This window comes from Triturus cristatus, chromosome 9, assembly GCF_964204655.1.
Source record: "Triturus cristatus chromosome 9, aTriCri1.1, whole genome shotgun sequence".
Taxonomy (NCBI): domain Eukaryota; kingdom Metazoa; phylum Chordata; class Amphibia; order Caudata; family Salamandridae; genus Triturus; species Triturus cristatus.
In genome coordinates, this window is record NC_140592.1 from 531,714,259 (window position 1) to 531,732,723 (window position 18,465).

General features: G+C 47.7%; 1 protein-coding gene across 1 annotated transcript in view; it reads left to right on the forward strand.

Annotated features, from left to right (window-relative positions):
* ATG2A (autophagy related 2A) overlaps positions 1 to 18,465 on the forward strand; it is a 2,561,659-nt gene that overhangs the window by 617,240 nt on the left and 1,925,954 nt on the right. Inside the window, exon 15 of the mRNA XM_085625535.1 lies at positions 748 to 1,000. Within this exon, the coding sequence (XP_085481661.1) occupies positions 748 to 1,000 (253 nt within the window). The remainder of the gene's footprint in view (positions 1 to 747; positions 1,001 to 18,465) is intronic.

Sequence of the window (18,465 nt, forward strand, 5' to 3'; positions counted from 1 at the left end):
TAAAAGTGAAGAACGTAAAGCTGATGTTCGCTTTACCTTGCCATTGTTTCTATTCTTTTTCTGGAGACAAGGTTTACCTCCTCCTTAGATGTCTTATAGGGTCATACACATAGCTGGATGCGTTCATTTTTAAGGACTTTAATGAATATAACCAAGAATTTAACAAATGTTGTTCAGACTAATACCTTTCCATCAGCACTGTGAACCTAGGCATATATGAAGGAGATGATGAGTAGTCAGATGGTTAGATAATAGATTATGGCTTCTCATAAGGAATTCACCAAATAAAAGATGCCGATATTTGCGAGGCATTCCACACATACATTTAGTTTCTCCCAGAGTGGAAGTCCATAATTTAAGGAAACTTTCTGTGAGATCTTGTGGCCAGTAATATCAGAGTCGCTACCATCAGCGGGATATAGACATAGGGAAATAAGCTACTTTGGTTAAAGCTACACATCAAAGAACATCTGGATTGATGTGTAAGTAATTAACCTTCATTTGTACCTACTAATGGTTGATTTAGAGTTGAAGAATCTGAGGTCAATTGTGGCAAAACCTACACCTTAGGAAAGTTTGTTTAATTAGTTAGTACCTGTTTAACAGAAGAATAAGGAGTCGTTGTGTAGTTGCCAGTCAGAAAGGCACTCATTATTCATATGGAACGATTTAGGGGCTAATAATAGTGAATAAAGATTAATTTCTGCTTGCTTTGATACATCTCTTGTTTGCTTTCTTTCTCTTCAGGTTGAGTCATCACCATCCACAGAACGGCAGGTGTTAATAAAGATTGAGGCCCCCAAAGCTCATCTCCGTATCCTCTTTCCCATCCCAGACCTGCGGCCAGATGTGGCGTGTCGGCCATGGGCTGAGAGAGCCATTCGCAAGGAGTGCCTGACCTTGGAGTTTAGCGATGTGGACTTTCAGACCAACCTCAGAAGTACAACCGAGGATCAAACAAAACCCATCAAGTTGGAGTTCACTTTCACTGATGTCCATGGTAAGTATAGCAGTTGTAATTTGATGTGGTCTCTGCTTATTTTGGGGTCAGTAACACCTACCATACATAAAGGCTGTAGAGGTTTCATTTTAATATGTGGAAACATCCTTGCAAAATATTTGCCTAGCTTATAAACCTTTAAGACATGTAATTAGTTACACAAGAATGCGTGTGAGGGTTGAGTCATGCATTAAACAGAAATGTACTCTTAAGGAGTTTCCAGCAATATTAGAAATGTTCAGTTTTAGTCAATGGGATGTTTTTGCAATGCAGCACATCATCCATTGACTTGTTAGTCTACCTCTCCTTCTTACTGATCAATCTGGTAATATCAGGATAAATACATTTTTGAGGAAATTATAAGGCCATCTTTATTTTTTAACTGGGCTACACCTGCTCTTGTTCGTGTTCTGTGTGGAAAAATGGGTGTACTATCGTGTTGCTTATTTATAAGTGTAGTTCACAAACCTTTACTATCCCTTAGAATTATTTTATAAAGTGAGAAATATTTTAATGGCATCATGCCAGCTTGGAGTTCTTTCACAGAGTATTATTTTACATGGGGTTTCAGTAAGTCAGTGTTTGTATTGAACAATTTCAAATTGCAATTGTAGCTTGTATCCTCCCCTCTTTATCTGCGCTTGGCAGTTTCCCGCAGAGCATAATCACTCTCTTCTACTGTGCTGATGCTCTGTTCCCTAGATGAGCTTTTTAAATCTCGGCTAGACAGCACTTGCGCTGCCTCTTCGAGACATGTTGTATATTCTTTGTGGCCTTTAGCCTGCCCATGGGCTTCCCATTTGCTGGCTCCATCGTCGCTCTCCTATTTCTCCCCATTTGTCCATGGTGTGCTTTTTAATGTCTCTTCCTAGGTTTAGCTATCCCTGAGAGCAGGGACCAAGTATTAGATCAATCCACTGGTCATCATTTTAGCATATACTTTAGGGACTGCTTTTTTCTTTGTTGAAAATCAATTCACACAATCCTGTTTTCACTCCCTTTGAGGTCTGCTCCCTTTCTGTAAACAGGCCTGTAAATCTTGTTCTTATCTTGTCACATTTGCTGTGCATTCAAACACTGAGATCAAATGTCAGATGCTGTTTTCTGAGGGCGCCAGTTTCATCCCCCAAACCCATCCCGCTTTGATGCTCGTTTGTCTTAGATTTCGAGCCTTCCTTTTCCTTCTCTGCCTCCTATCTTCCAATTGTCTCGCTATTATTTTACCTACTTTCCTCCTACTGTCTTTTCTTCCTGCTTCCCGCCCGCTCCTTGCTTCCTGCCCACCCCTTCAACATTGCACCACCCACATTTCACATGCGTGTGCTTCTTTTTCAACTACACAACTTTAGTTCCCACCTTGCTCTTCCCTCTGGTGCCCACACTACTACCACTGCTTTTCCTGTCTTCTTTCCTGCGCACCTCCCACTTTTCACCCTAGCCCCACCCTCCTTTTCCTCACCCCTCCTCCCCTGGCTCTGGGACAGGAACCAACACAAAAACAGTCACACTCAACACTGGTTAGTGGCAGTGTCCCAGAGCTCCTCGGAACACCTGATCCCAGCAGGATGCCATACTTCAGGAGGCAGCCTAAGCCAAGTAAGTCTGAGGTGCAGACCCTGCAGCAGGAGAGCAGGAAAGTGGCAGCACAGAAAGGAAAGATCTTGGGTAAGGAAGCAGCAAACCACACCCACGGACAGGTTCTGACACCACACCATATATGCAGCCTGAGGGGATGGTGGCTCTTATGCCGCCCTCAACTTAGAGGTGGCAACTCCTGCTGAGGCACCTCAACTGTGTGCAGTTATACTAGCCCGTTTTCATTTGCATTCTTGGATTTAAAGCAGGAAAAGTAATACATCAAATAGAGTTGCTTGGCTGCCAAGTGACTGCAGTTCATCTCTAGTCACTCTTTCAGCAGCACATGGTATGCAGCGACTTGTAGTTTTTGTTTTCATGTTGTTTTAACTTCAATTTGCGAGTGCCATTGGCCAAAGGTTCGAGACTAGCGGTGACTTAGCTGCTGTGCACAATATCAGGCGCTGGTGATGGAGCAAGGTTTCGTGGAAAAGAGACTTGCTCTGATGCGATCCACTCGTTAACTCACTAACAAAGTTATTGATCATGTTTCGTGAATAACTAATACGCATCACATGAACATGAGCGTTAGTGAAGCTTGCTTATGTGTGTAATAATGCGGATAACAATGAAGACGGACTAATACCGCCTTAAACGGGGATACTGTTGTGCGCATGCATCAACTGCATCTATATAGTATAGCGTATTATTGCTTGGAGGGAAATTCTGGCGCATGAGCAGAAGATACTAAAATGGAGTCTTGAAGACTCTCATGCATGGTATCGGCTTATTTTAGATGAAAACAAGCTATTTTACTAATGCTTATGTGGGATAATTATTAATGAGTAAAAGGGAACAGAGTAGAGGTGGGTGGTATACAGTGCGACCACTTTATTTGTGAAACTAATATCAGTCTTTCTGACTATATCACAAGTGCGAATTTGGGCCTCATTTGCATAACCGGCTTGAATGGAGTGATGCGAAGTCCGCACATTCCCACTGGGTGAAGCCATGAAGGCCATGACTGTACATTTGAAAGGGAGCCAAGATTGAGTGGTACAAGCATGGGAACAGATAGTGAAGAGTTCAACGATTCAGAATGTTATTAAATTGTTTCAAAATGAACTAAGACATATGAGAACTACATTTATGAATAAAAATCAAGGGGATGGGTTTGCGAACAATAGTTGAACTGATTTTAATGACAAGAAAGTATGGTGTGATGGAGCTTCCCCCTTGCCTGACCAATCATATTTCGTAGTTTTACGATATTTAAACTTTAGTGGGTGGAACATGAAGAACGAAACGTATAACTAAGGTAGTTTTAGTTAGTTAGTCAGATGAAGAATTGCTGAATGCAGATGATGGAGCCATGCTGATGCTGGGAGAGATGCTGTAAGATGCTGATGAAGAGCCGAATGCAGAACCTGAAGCAAAACTTTTTATCCTAATTTAATTGGGTTAGATCAGAAGATCGCGGAAGAATCTCGAGGAGGAAGAGAGTGTCAGAGAGGGGTGCGGCGCAATTGTCGGTATTATAGAGAGGTCAGCTATCCTGTCCTGTAGTCTTTGTCTCCTGACCCATCCCGGGGGACCCTTACCAGCCCTTTGGCCAGGGGGTTGGTCTTTCACACCATCCTTGGTAAATATAATTTCTTGTTATTTACAGATGTCCTTTTCTCTCTGTCCTGTACCTTTCAGAACATTGGTGATTGCTTGAGTCGAGGTAAATGTTGTTTGTGTTTAATGAATTGAATTTCTCTCCTATGAACGGTGGTGACTGCACTGTATTTTGGAATGGTTCACATGCATTTAATTTAGATAAAGATTTAAAACTTCCTGAGTCTGTGGTTATTTACTTTAAATAAAGAGTAGTTAGAGTTATGTTATGACCATGTGAAGGGGAAGATAACACGGGAGAGCGTATTGGAGGTTTTAGAGTCTTTATTGCTTTGTGCACACGTTTTCTTATGGGGGTGGGTCGGTAATAAGGTAGGGGAGTCTCTGTGGCCCGTTCTCGGGGTTCCTTCCTTCCCGCCGTGATCCTTCCTCTCCCGGGTTCTGGTCCAATACGGGCCGGCTTGGTCGTCTGAGGGTAGTTTATCGCCCAGGATCTCGGAAAACACAAAGAAGAACCTGATGTGAGCACTCTGTCTTTCCTTTTGTTAGTGCAAGGGAAGGAGGTGAGGGAACACTCTGTGCACAAGGGGTCAAGAAGTGTGTGACTGGGTGCCCAAGGAGGGTTGTGATCGGGATCTTCACCAGCACAGCAACAGTCAGTGCCCAGACGCCCCCTTATTCCCCCCCCCCTTTTACAGACGCCCACCCTTTCTCCCCACCCAGCCCGTGAAGCGCTCGCGTACCTGCGAGAGCCACGCTCCTCCGGGAACGTACCTGGGCGGCTCACGGTGTCGTTGGCCTCCTGGCTCTCGTAACCCGTAGACTGTTTCCTCTCGTGGGCTCGTCCTCCGACCTGCTCTCCTCCGGCCGACGACCAGCACCACGTCCTCGCTCTCCGCTCTGCTGTCCGAGGCTCCCTCCTCTTTCTCTGCTCCTCTGTCCAGAATCTCTTGCTCACTCTTCGTTCCGTCGTCGTCCTCTCCTTCCCGGGTGTCCACGCACACCGGCGGTAGTGCATTTCCTGGTATTTCAACCCCTCCTTCTTCTTCGTCACTGCTAGGGGCGGAGCTGTACGCGAACCTTTCCAGTTAAAGGAACGGTGTCCCGTTTCTTCCTGCACGAAGGGGGCCTGCGCTCCTGAGGGGATCCACTCAGTCTGTTGGTGGGAGAAAAGAGGGGACAGCGTGTCGATCACCTTGGATGACCTGCCGGTTGTGTTCTCGTTCGGCTTCGCCCTGTTACACACCTCCCTCCTAGGAATCTCCCGATTGGGGAGAGGATTGCGAGAGAGGTAATCAGCACATTTGTTCTCCGAGCCTTTCCTATGCTGTATTGTAAAGGAGAATGGCTGGAGGGAGGGAAACCAACGCATCACTCTCGGATTCAGGGAGATGTTGCGGCTCATCCACTGCAAGGGAGCGTGATCGGTGAAAAGGGTGAAGGGACGGCCCTCAAGATAATACCTCAGCTTGTCGACAGCCCATTTTATCGCTAAGCACTCTTTTTCAACCGTGGGGTATTTCAACTCTTGTGGGAACAATTTTCTACTGATGTATAAGATGGGATGATCGGTACCTTCCGGGTTTTGTTGGGAGAGGACAGCCCCAATGCCATAGTCAGAGGCATCGATGTGAAGAACGAACGGGCGGGAAAAGTCAGGTGAGGACAATACGGGACTGGTGGTGATCACTCGCTTCGAGGCATTAAATGCTTTCCACATAGCGGGGGAGGGAGTTAGTAGGGTCTGGGACCTCACGTCTTGTTTGAGAGTGTCCGTGAGGGGGTGGCTATTTCTGAAAACTGGGGAATGAAGCGACGGTAATACCCTATCAATCCTAAAAATCCTCTCATTTCTTTCTTTGTTCTGGGAAAGGAGGTTTCCGCTATTGCCCTGACCTTTTCTATCTGGGGCTCTATCATGCCGTGTCCCAACACGTATCCTAGGTATCTCCCCTTGTGGTATCCCACCCTGGATTTTTTTGCGTTCACGTGTAATCCCGCCCATTGTAGGGCCTCTAAAATGGTTCGGAGATGGTGTAAATGTAGTTCCCAGTTGGTGCTAAAAATCACCATATCATCGAGGTAGGCAGATGAAATCGACTGGTAGTCACCGATCATTGTATTCATAAGGCGCTGGAATGTTGCGGGGGCTCCGTGTAAGCCGAAGGGCAATACCGTAAACTGGTATAGTCCGTCCGGGGTGGCGAAGGCGGTTTTCTTTCGGTCTTCTTCGCGCAAGGGTACCTGCCAGTACCCTTTGGTTAGGTCTAAGGTCGTGATGAACTTGGCGTCTCCCAACTTCTCGATCAGCTCATCAATACGAGGGATGGGGTAGGCATCGAACAAGGAGATTTCATTCAGGGCTCTGAAATCCATACAAAATCTCATACTCCCGTCGGGTTTTGGTACCATGACGATGGGGGAAGACCACTCACTCCTCGAGGGCCTTATCACCCCCAGTTTCAGCATGGTCTCCACTTCTTTTTGTATGGCTGATCTCCTGGCTGCTGGTATACGGTAGGGGCGCTGTTTAATGACCCGGCCTGGTGTGGTTTCAATGCGGTGTTCGGTCAAGGAGGTTTTGCCCGACTGATCCGAAAAGAGGGCGGCGAAGGGCAATAAGGCACTTCGGAGGTCCTCTTTTTCCAGATCCGTAAGGTCGTCATTCACCACTAGGTCAGACAGAGTGGAGAGGGAAGGGGCAAGCATCGGTAGGGTCAAGTTGGCTGGCTTTGGTGGGGGTCCTATCCATTTTTTCAACAAGTTGATGTGATAGGTTTGTTGCTTCCTGGCGTTAACTTGGAGCTGATAGCTGGTTTTCCCTATAGTCCTCACCACTTTATATGGCCCCTTCCATTCCGATTGGAACTTCTTGGTGGATGAGGGAAGGAGGACCAGGGCCCAATCACCGATGTCTAATCGTCTCCACTTCTTGCCTTTGTCATAATAGGCTTTCTGGGTCTTCTGGTTTTTCTCCAAATTGGAGTAGGCTAAATCCATCAGTTTCCCTATTCTGGACTTTAGGGCTTTCGTATATTCGAGCATCCCCCTTTCCTGTTCGCCTTCTTCCTTCTCCCAGGCCTCTTTGGTCCTGTCCAGGAGCGTCTGTGGTTGTCGTCCGTACAGCATCTCGAATGAGGAGCATCCGAGACTGCTCTGTCTTTGTCCCCGTATGACGTACAGGGCCAAGGGGAGTAGTTGATCCCATTCTTTTCCGTTCACCGTCAGCATTTTCTTTAACGTGGCTTTCAGCGTCCCGTTATACCTCTCGACCAGGCCGTCGGTTTGGGGATGGTATACTGCCGTACAGATCTGCCTTAGCTGAAGAAGCCCACACACCTCTTTCATCAAGCGGGATATGAACGGGGTCCCTTGATCTGTTAGGATTTCTTTGGGGAACCCTACTCTGGAAAAGAGTTCCAAGAAGCGCTCTGCAATGAGATGGGATGTAGGGGATTTTAAGGGGAACGCTTTGGAGAACCTGGTAGCGTAGTCGACTATGACGAGCGCATACTGGTTTCCCCTGCGGGTTTTTGGCAAGGGTCCTATGAGGTCCATCCCCACTCGTTCAAACGGGGTTCCTATGATCGGAAGTGGCTGGAGAGGCGCCGCTGTGGGGCGATGGGTGTTTTTCTTTTGACATATTTCACAAGCCTGGCAGTGGGTCTTGATATCCCGGTATACCCCAGGCCAGTAGAAGTGGCGCAGCACATTCCGTGTGGTTTTTTCGCTTCCTATGTGCCCTGCCGTTAAGTGGGAGTGGGAGAAGAACATGATCTGATCTCGAAAGGTCGTCGGGACAATTAGCTGGTGGGGGTCTTCCCTGTTTCCTTGCCTGTATAGTAGTCCCTCCTTTATGAGAAAACGAGGGAATGATGGATCGGGGTTATCCTGATCTCGGTGAGCCTGCTCCCATGCATTGCCTAGTGAGGCATCGTTCGCCTGTGCAAACTTAAAACTCCTGTCCAATACCCAGGGCTCGGGGGTGGTCAGAGTAGAGGGGAAAACTAGGGACCGACCTCGTGCCCCGTGATGCGGCCTGTTGTTGCAAGGTTTTAGTGAATAGGTCCAGAAACTTGGGGTTGTCTGTTCCCAGGATAAGGTCTTCCGGTAGGGATTCTAGCACACCCACCCTGGCAGAGCAAAGCAGGCCGTCGGGCAAGCCAATGGGTATGATGGCGACTGGGTAGGGTTTGATGTCTCCATGCACACATCTGACGTGTACCTGCGTGTCAGCGAGGATCTGGTGGGATCGTACAAATTCTCCCTGTACTACGGACTGTCGACAACCTGAGACTAGTAGGGCTTTCAAGGTTTTCCCATTCACCCGTACACTTGCATGGAATGCACTCCCCAATTCGGCGGTATAGAGGATCGACCTGGGGACGTAGCCTACCTCCATGGGCTCCTCCGCCGTTTTCCGTTGTGGGCATAGTCGGGCGATGTGGCCCCAGGCCCCGCATTCGAAGCACTGGGGTCCTCTGAACGTTGGCACTGCTGGCCGCGTAGAGGGAATCTTTGAGGATTCTGGGCGGTTTTTCCGATCGTATCGGGTCCCGGCGGGGCGAGTTGGTTTCTCGGGTTCCCATGCCGGTTTTTTAGGCTGTGCCCGAGCATAGGTTGCAGCCATTTCCATGGCTTGTCCGGTGGTGAGACGAAGGTGTTGGCGCAACCATTTTTGGGTATTATAGAGTAAGGCTTCCAAAAACTGTTCTAGATATATCCGGTCCATTATGTCTTCTTTGGTACTAGTGGCTGGTGTCAGCCATTTATCGGCGGCCATTTTCAGTCTGAAGAACAGCGTTTTAGGGTTCTCCCCCGGTGTGCCTCATTCTTTCCGAAACCTTACTCTATATGCCTCGGCGTCTAGTCCTAGGTGGTCGAGGATCACCTTCTTGATCTCGGCGTAGGGAGTCACTCCTCCCGGATTGGCCACCTGATAAGCCGCTTGGGCCTCCCCTGTAAGCAAAGGAGCCAAAAAGAATGGCCACTTCTCCCGTGGCCAACTGCAAGCCTGGGCAACCCGCTCGAAATTGAGGAGTAACGCATCTGGGTCCTCCCCGGCCGTGTATTTCTGGAGGGAGATCCCGGAAGGTCACGGGGTAGGCATGCGTGTCTCCTGTGGTGCCGGGGCCCCCTGAGCCCGTAATGTTTTGTGTAATCCCTCCAATTGGGCAGTCACCGCTGTTTTGAATGTCTCTCTATCGGCTTGGGCGGATGTCAATTGCTGTTCCACGACCCAGCTCAGTTGGTCCTGCCCCTTCACCAGGTGCTGAATAAGCGAGTCCATCGTTGGGGTACAGATGGCTAGTGTGCCCGCATTCTCCACCAGTTGTGAAGGGGAAGATAACACGGGAGAGCGTATTGGAGGTTTTAGAGTCTTTATTGCTTTGTGCACACGTTTTCTTATGGGGGTGGGTCGTAATAAGGTAGGGGAGTCTCTGTGGCCCGTTCTCGGGGTTCCTTCCTTCCCGCCGTGATCCTTCCTCTCCCGGGTTCTGGTCCAATACGGGCCGGCTTGGTCGTCTGAGGGTAGTTTATCGCCCAGGATCTCGGAAAACACAAAGAAGAACCTGATGTGAGCACTCTGTCTTTCCTTTTGTTAGTGCAAGGGAAGGAGGTGAGGGAACACTGTGCACAAGGGGTCAAGAAGTGTGTGACTGGGTGCTCGGGGAGGGTTGTGATCGGGATCTTCACCAGCACAGCCACAGTCAGTGCCCAGATGTCCCCTTATTCCCCCCCCCTCCCTTTTACGGACACCCACCCTTTCTCCCCACCCAGCCCGTGAAGCGCTCGCGTACCTGCGAGAGCCACGCTCCTCCGGGAACGTGGCTGGGCGGCTCACGGTGTCGTTGGCCTCCTGCTCTCGTAACCCGTAGACTGTTTCCTCTCGTGGGCTCGTCCTCCGACCTGCTCTCCTCCGGCCGACGTCCAGCACCACGTCCTCGCTCTCCGCTCTGCTGTCCGAGGCTCCCTCCTCTTTCTCTGCTCCTCTGTCCAGAATCTCTTGCTCACTCTTCGTTCCGTCGTCCTCCTCTCCTTCCCGGGTGTCCACGCACACCGGCGGTAGTGCACTTCCTGGTATTTCAACCCCTCCTTCTTCTTCGTCACTGCTAGGGGCGGGGCTGTACGCGAACCCTTTCCAGTTAAAGGAACGGTGTCCCGTTTCTTCCTGCATGAAGGGGGCCTGCGCTCCTGAGGGGATCCACTCAGTCTAGTCTGCTGGTGGGAGAAAAGAGGGGACAGCGTGTCGATCACCTTGGATGACCTGCCGGTTGTGTTCTCGTTCGGCTTCGCCCTGTTACAGACCATCAACTAGTTCAACTAATGGTCCATCGGCCAGAGGAAAGAACTTTTTGATCAGTGAAATGGTTAGTTAGGAGTATGAAATAATTAATCCTGAATATTGTGAGAAATATATATAAAAACTTTGACCAAAACCAGCGGTTCGTGTGATTATGGGTCCAGGTGAGTATATGATAATAGAGTATCTGTTGTTGGTGAACCGCTGGATCATTGGCACCTGGCATCATGCAACTTCAGCTCTGTACATTAAACACATCTAAATTGGTGGTGGGGCATGTTGAAAATATTTTTGACCAAATCTCTTCAAAACAAATGCACACTTACACCACAATCCGTTCAAAAAAGGTGCCGATCATCAAGTTTATCCCCCGAGACTCGCATGAACTCCAAATGTCATTTGTGTTGCTTTCGCTCAGTAATGGCCTCTAAGGCAAGAGCTTGTCTTATATTGGACCTCATTGTAAGAAATGTCCACATATGGGTGATGTTGCTTAACTCATTCATGTGGAATATATGGAATGAATGTGCATTGAGTGTTCCATGCCAGGTAGTTTTTCTGCAGTTGACATATGGTATGCCAGAGTTGATAGACAGTGTTGAAAGATCGTGGAGGAGCGCTTTACATGGCGCCTGCTTTGTCTTTATGTGTAATCTGAAGCAAGTTTATAGAGAACGTTGTATTTAGAATCTCTATGCATGGGCTTTCGTCATTGTGACAATTTAGCGAGTGGACTTAAGGAAACTGAAAAAGTGGGGAAGTTTGCAACTTTCAAATGAACTGTACTGTGTGTGGTGTGGGATGTGCTTTGTTTTTATTATGTCTCTATTTAATAATTTAAAAAATTCTGAATTGAAAATAAAAAAAATTTGATATGTTTTGATACTTCAATTTTGGTGTGTTGTTGTCAGTAGGCTAGCATTTCAGATGACAGTAAAATTGTGATGTGGCGGGGACAGGTGTTCTGTACAACATACTCTGCTTTTGCTCGAGGCGCACTAATTTGGGTCAGGGCTGGGGTCCCGTTCAAGAGTACTGGGCAGCTGATTGACCCTGATGGTAGATATGTTGTAGTGACAGGGCGCCTAGATGGGAGGGACATTGTTTTAGGGAGTATATATACACCCCTAACATTGATCAAGCCTAATTTTTTGCACATCTTTCAGGGAGGTTGGCGCCTCTGTTGACAGGGTCAGTGCTCCTGGGGGGCGACTTCAACTCCATCGATGACGTCTCTGTGGACCGCTCCCATCCTCCTCTTGTAGACTCCCCCAGTACACAGACTGGCTGCGGTACGGCGTGCCTGGCAGCAACAGTGTGGACTGACTGATACATGGAGGGCTCATCGACCCACTGATAGGGATTACTCTTATTTCTCACCGTTACACGACCTGCATGTTCGCTTAGACTCGGTCCTTTGATCTCCGGATGTGCATGGGGGATGGTACATAGTGAATACTTCGCTAGAACTTTATCCAATCATAATCCGCTGCATGTGATATTACATTGGCTGCGGGATCATCCTGCTATCCCCACATGGCGACTCTTACCAGACACATTGGAAGATCCAGTGTTCCGAGACACTGTAGGGTCGAAAATTGAAGAGTATTTCAGGCTTAATGTTTACACAGCATCCACTCTGCTAGTTGAATGGGATGCTTTTAAGACGGTGGTCAGGGGCCGCTGCAAAGGGGAAGTGATGGGAGTGAGAAAAGTGCTGTTACAAGACGTATTAAGGGTGGAACACAAGCTCTGTGATTCAGAGAAGGAGCGCCTGGAACAACCGGACAAGCATGCTGAGCTGCATGCGGCCCGGGAAGAGCTGGCGGTTCAAGTCGAGAGATTGTGCTGTTTCGATTATAAGATTTACATGGATAAGGTGCACGCGGAGTGTGACAAGTCTGGCGCGCTGCTTGCATGGCTGGCCAACCCAGCGCGTAGAGGGACGGCGATCTTGGAGCGGAGAGGCCAGGGAGATGACGTCTTTTACACCCAATGAGGTATCAATGAACAATTCTTGCAGTATTATACTGAGCTGTATCGGAGCAGGGTGGGCCCGGGGCTCCCCGGAGACTAAGGGTTTTTGCCGGGAGCAGACCTCCCTAAAATTGAAGCTGACGAGCCTGAAGCCCTTGGTAGGGATATTGAGGCGGTTGAAGTGCGTAGCGCTATAAAGCACATGGCCAGGAACAAAACGCCGGGTACAGACTGGCTGCCAGTAGAATTTGACGTGGCCTATGCAGATGTCCTGGTTCCCTGTCTAGTGGCACTGTATAATAGAGCACGTCAGGAGGGCGTCCTCCACGCGCGAAGCACTAGTAGTCCCCCTTCTCAAACCAGGCAAACCCGCCTGAGATCGCTCCTCGTACAGGCCCCTCACGATGCTTAACCTGGACTAAAAGATCTTAAGTCGGATACTTGATAGTCGCTTGATGCCCCATATGGCGACGTCGGTCCACAGTGATCAAGCGGGATTTATACCATCCCGGAATACTGCAATGAATGTTCGCAGACTCATGCGCATCTTGAGGTCCAACATATATGATAAGGAAGAGGCCTGCATTTTTGCGGTCGACATCGAGAAGGCCTAAGATAGCCTGGAGTAGCCCTACCTTTTTAATGTTTTGCGGGAATTTGGCTTCGGGGAACAGTTTGTACAGTGGACAGCGCTTTTGTACAGCGCCTCCACCCCCAGAGTCAGAACAGGGGGTTTGATCTCTGCTGCCTGTGAAGTTGCCCGAGGGACGAGGCAGGGGTGCCGTTTGTCCCCTCTACTGTTTGCCCTGGCAATGGAGCCCATGGCTACCCATGCCAGGACAGGGAAATTTTATTCCGGGCTGTTGGTAGAAAGACAGTTACAGCATATAGCGTTGTACGTGGATGATCTGCTCATGTTTTTGGCCGACCCGGGAGATGCGCTTCGGGGAGCGATGGACTTGTTTGAGACCTTGGGGAGAGTTGCGGGGCTTCGCGTGAACTGGGCCAAGTCGTGTTTATTCCCCACCAGCTCAGGCAGAATAGACCTGCAGAGTGCAGGAGGGGTCCCGTGGGAAACCCGCTGTTTGCCCAACCTAGGGACTCAGATTTATCATGATTATGGAGACCTTTTGGAAGGTAATGTGGGGTGAGCGATGCGCAGTGCCAAGACTTGTTTCGATTTTTGAGGGACTCTTCCTTTATCTGTAGCGGGCAGGGTTGCCCTTGTGAAGATGGTCACACTGCTGAGGTTTCTCTATTATTTCGGGGCACTCCCTGTTTGGATCCCAAGCAAGTTTTTTGCCCAGCTCAACACTTTGATTACAGAGTTCTTGTGGGTGAGTAGGAGAAGGAAGGTTGCTCTGGTTACTATACAACGGCCCAGATCAGAGGGGAGCTTTGCGTTGCCGGACCTTGAGGCCTATTACCATGCTGCGCAGCTCCTATGGTTTACGAAATGGGTAGCGGGTCGCATCAGGCAACCGGAGGACTTGGGGGGGGGGGGGGGGGGGCGCGCGTCCGGATCCCGTATGCTCCCGAGATTCTGTTGAGGATGTGTGAGGTGCTACCCCATGGGGGTGACTGGAGCAAGCTGCGGTCCTGGGAAGAGGCAGGGGTCATCACACTAGGTGACCTTTACGAGGATGGCAGCCTCCTTCCTTTCAATGATCTCATGGAGCGCCATGATCTCCCGCGAGGGAACTTTCTATTTCATGCAGCCCTGGCGGTAGCTGTCAGAAAGCACTGGCGGGAAGGAATGGAGGAACCTAGCACGTCTCTCGCCTGTCAATACATAGTGATGGCAGCGGGAACTATCAAAGCTGTCTTTACCAGCGGATTACTCGGGACTTGAGCCAACCCCTGACAGCGTTACGACTCAAATGGGAAGCAATTTGAGGAGAAGCCTTTGGGGGAGGTTGTCGAGAGAGCATGGAAGAGCTCTCAGAATGCGCGCTTTCAGCGGATTAAATTCTATATTTTACGTAGGGCTTACCTAACTCCCGGCAAAATCAACGACTGTTTTGGGGTATCGTCCGCTTGTCCCCGTTGTACTTTGGAAGGGGCAGGGTTTCTTCACATGTTCTGGGACTGCCCACAATTAGAGGACTACTGACGAGGGGTAACGACTACCTTGGCGACTGAGATGGAGAGGGAGATAGCCATGGCACAGGGTTTTGTTTGTTGCACTGGTACCCGCACACTACTAAGACCAAAATCACCAGCAAGTTCATTGATTTGGGGTTGCTCCTGGCAAAAAGGGAACTTACTACCCATTGGAAGGTGCAAAAGGGGCCTACTCTTATGCGCAGGGAGTTCGTTAAATGGGCAGAGAGTGAAGGGAGCTGCAGACTATGCCTGGCTACGCGTAATGGGAGCAAGAAATCCGTGGAAATGTCTTGGGCATGGGTGGCGCTCGTGGAACTGGTTAAGCACCCGATTGACGATGGGGAGGGAGTGCCTTGTGAGATGGAGGGCGCACGGGCTGATTAAAGCAGCTAGCACTTGATGGAGGTAGAACAGGATGGGTCCTGAGAGGGCCTGGCAAGGAATCTCCCCCAGTGTTTCCGGGCCTCTCTAGGTTGAGATCTGTGAGGCGGGGATTCTGGTGTGTGATGCAAGTGTTTTTGGCGACTACCTGAGTATTTTACTGGACCAACGGCATGCCTAGGGGGGTGGATGGGGTGGGGAGACTGTTGGGGTGTTTGAAGATTGGGGGGGGGGTGGGATGAATTTTGGGAGTTTCCTATTTTAGTTATTTTATTGGACTGTAACATGTGCAGAGAAGAGCTGAACTGTATGCCGAATTGACTAGGTGGCTCCTTGGTGGGAATCCTTGATTGCAGCCGGCTCTGGGAGGTTCTCAGGAATGCTAATGTCTGTAATTGTTATGCATATTACCTTCCCAACTGCTTCTCTGTCCTGCCCATGGAGCTGTTTATATGGCTTCTTTCGAAAATCAATAAAAATTTGTTTAAAAAAAATAAAGACAGTAAAATTGTGACGTATTGCACATTATTATTTACAATAGGAAGAGAATAGTCCTTTTGAGCAGTGTACAGTGGAGGCTGAGTCAATGGAAACAAGAAAATGCTAAAGCCAATATGTCTCGCCTCTGGGACCTATTTGCTGTGCCAATGCCCTTTGAATTAATACATTGTATGGTTTGGGTTACCTACTATGTTAGCAAAGCCCAAGGTAACACATTGAGCCCCTCCTACAGTACCAAAATGTAACCCTGCAAACATGGAAATGTCACATCAGCCAACTGAAAAGTCGACTGAACACGGGCATTTAAATTACATAATATAGCTCACAGCCTTTCATGAGTTAAAAAAAAACATCACCTGATACAAATTTGCAATATTGGTTTGGGCATAAACCATAATAGAATATGTTCAATCACTGGAGTTCTCACACAACTCCACTAGATAAGCAAATAACATATTCGGAGAGTGTGCGCCATGAAAAAAAAACTCCACTGAAGGCACAGCTGAGCCTGTGCATCAATGTGTTTAACATTTCACGCTTTGCAGAAACGAAGTACAAACAGTGCTTTTTAGGTCTCGTGCCTAGCGTTGCAGTTCGTAGCACTGCTCGCGCAGCGAAAGACCTCATGTAGGGGCTTCAGAAAGCTGACCACACGCATGTGCGTGTGCTTTTGTTTCCGTCAGCTGCTATTGGCTTTTGCATGTGTTTTTCAAAAAAAGGGCGCACGCCATTGGTGAAAGGCGTGTGCATGTCCCAACTTCTTTCGCAATGTAACCGCCCATTTCCCAGTGGTGTCTGTACGCGCAGCAGACATGTTTCTAATTAGTGCACGTTCGCTATGCTGCCGCGCTCCCTCTCCCTGCTCCTCCGCTTCACCGCTGCTGGCCCAGCGTCCACTGACGTCATTGCTGTGTCGCGCTGCGATTGGTCTCAGCCTTCAGGGATTCCCGCCTCGTCATTGCCGTGCCGCGCTGTGATAGCGCTTCCCCACGCTCAGTCCAGGAAGCAGAGCTGCGCCTGAGGCTGGGTGTTTTGAATGTAGCTTCCCACCAATAAGCCACACCCAATCCCTGCACTCCCACCTGGGAGGCAAATATACCACTGCACCTTTGAATAATATACACTTTTGAGCATGTCTTACCACCCCAGGCACAACAAGACTTCAAGACAAAACAAACAGCACCTTTTGAAAAGGGGTTTTATTTAACAAAATGCAAAGACTCTATCGCTTTTAGAATAAGGCTTGGGGTTTATTACATAATACTCTCTAAACAAAGGCTATCTCAGATACCAAATGCATACGATTCAAATATATGTAGCAAACTTATAATCTAAAGGCATGAATCAATAACTGAGCAAACTATAATACTGATTAATAAACAAGCAATAACTGATATAAGATAAGTTACACTGGACGTCCTGCAAGAGATCAGAAAGATGTATATATATATTCACTGAAAAAACCATAGGTTTCAGGCACGTTATAGTTACGAATTAGCATTTAAAAAACCTTAGAAATTCACTGAAAAAAACCTAGGTTTCAGGGACGTTATAGTTAGCTGGACTTTTCACTCGTACAAAACCATAGAAATTCCCCCGTTATAGTTAGTTCAGCTAACTATAACTCGCGCGCCCGCAATGCACTGCTGATGACGCCACATATTGCATCACTCATGACATGGTCAGTGACATCACTCATGACATCACTCATGACATCTCAAATGACGTCACTGATGACGTGTGTTTTTCTGAAAATTACATATGTTTTATATATGTATATCTCAAGGTCGATGGAAGAATAAATGGGTATATGTGTGTAAATGGATGATTTGTTTTTGAAAAATTGATTGTATAACTGACTGATTAAGTGTATCTTAGTGAATACATGGCTTAGTGAGTAATGTTTAAATATGTAAATATCTGTATCAGTCTCTCACTTTGTGTATAAGTGGCTGCATGGGTTGGTGAGTAGCTACATGAGTGTCTATATAGGTTATTAGTTGGTTTTTTGAGTATCAGTCTGAGTGTCTGTATGGTTCGGTGGGGGGTATTACGTAGTGCATAGGTGCATGAATGAGTGACTCATTGTTTGTATGTGTTGAAGACAGCATGTGTGCAGGACTGTATGGGTGGATGAGTGTGTGCATGGGTGTGTTAGTGAGTGAATGACTGTCTCAATAGTGTCTTTATGAGTAACTACATATGTTTTAAACTAGTATATGTGACTATTGGTGTATATAAATGAGTATATGTGAGAGTGAGAGATTGGAAGAGTTCCTGTATGAATAAGTATGTGTTTCTATAAGTGATTGTTTAAAAGACTAAGTATGTGTAAGTTTCTGTAGAAGTAAGTGTGGTGGTGTGTGTATAACTGTATATGCAAGTAAATGGATGTTTGATTCTTTATTGGCATGAGTGACTATGTGTGTGAGTAACTCTATGGATGAGTGGCGTTGTGTAACAGGATGTATAGGTGTACGAGTACATATGATGAGTGAGTACATGTATGAGTGACTTTATAGGACTGTTGGTGAATGAGTGGATGTGTATGTGGATCTTAAAATTACTGAATAGGTTGTTGTAACTGGTATTGGTATGTCCATTGTTTTGAAAATTTTAGTTTCTATTTTTGAATGTGTGTATCAAAGGTTATATTAGGGGGAGAGGAGGTCTGCCACTCTATCACAAGGATGATGTCATCAGTGATGTCATGAGTGATGTCACTGACCATGTCATGAGTGATGTAAAATGTGACGTCATCAGCAGTGCATTGTGGGCGCGTGAGTTATAGTTAGCTGAACTAACTATAACGGGGGAATTTCAATGGTTTTGTACAAGTGAAAAGTCCAGCTTACTATAACGCCCCTGAAACCTATGGTTTTTTCAGTGAATTACTAAGGTTTTTTAAATGCTAATTCCAAACTAGAACGTGCCTGAAAACTATGGTTTTTTCAGTGGATTTCAAAGGTTTTTTTAAATGCTAATTTTTAACTATGCCTAC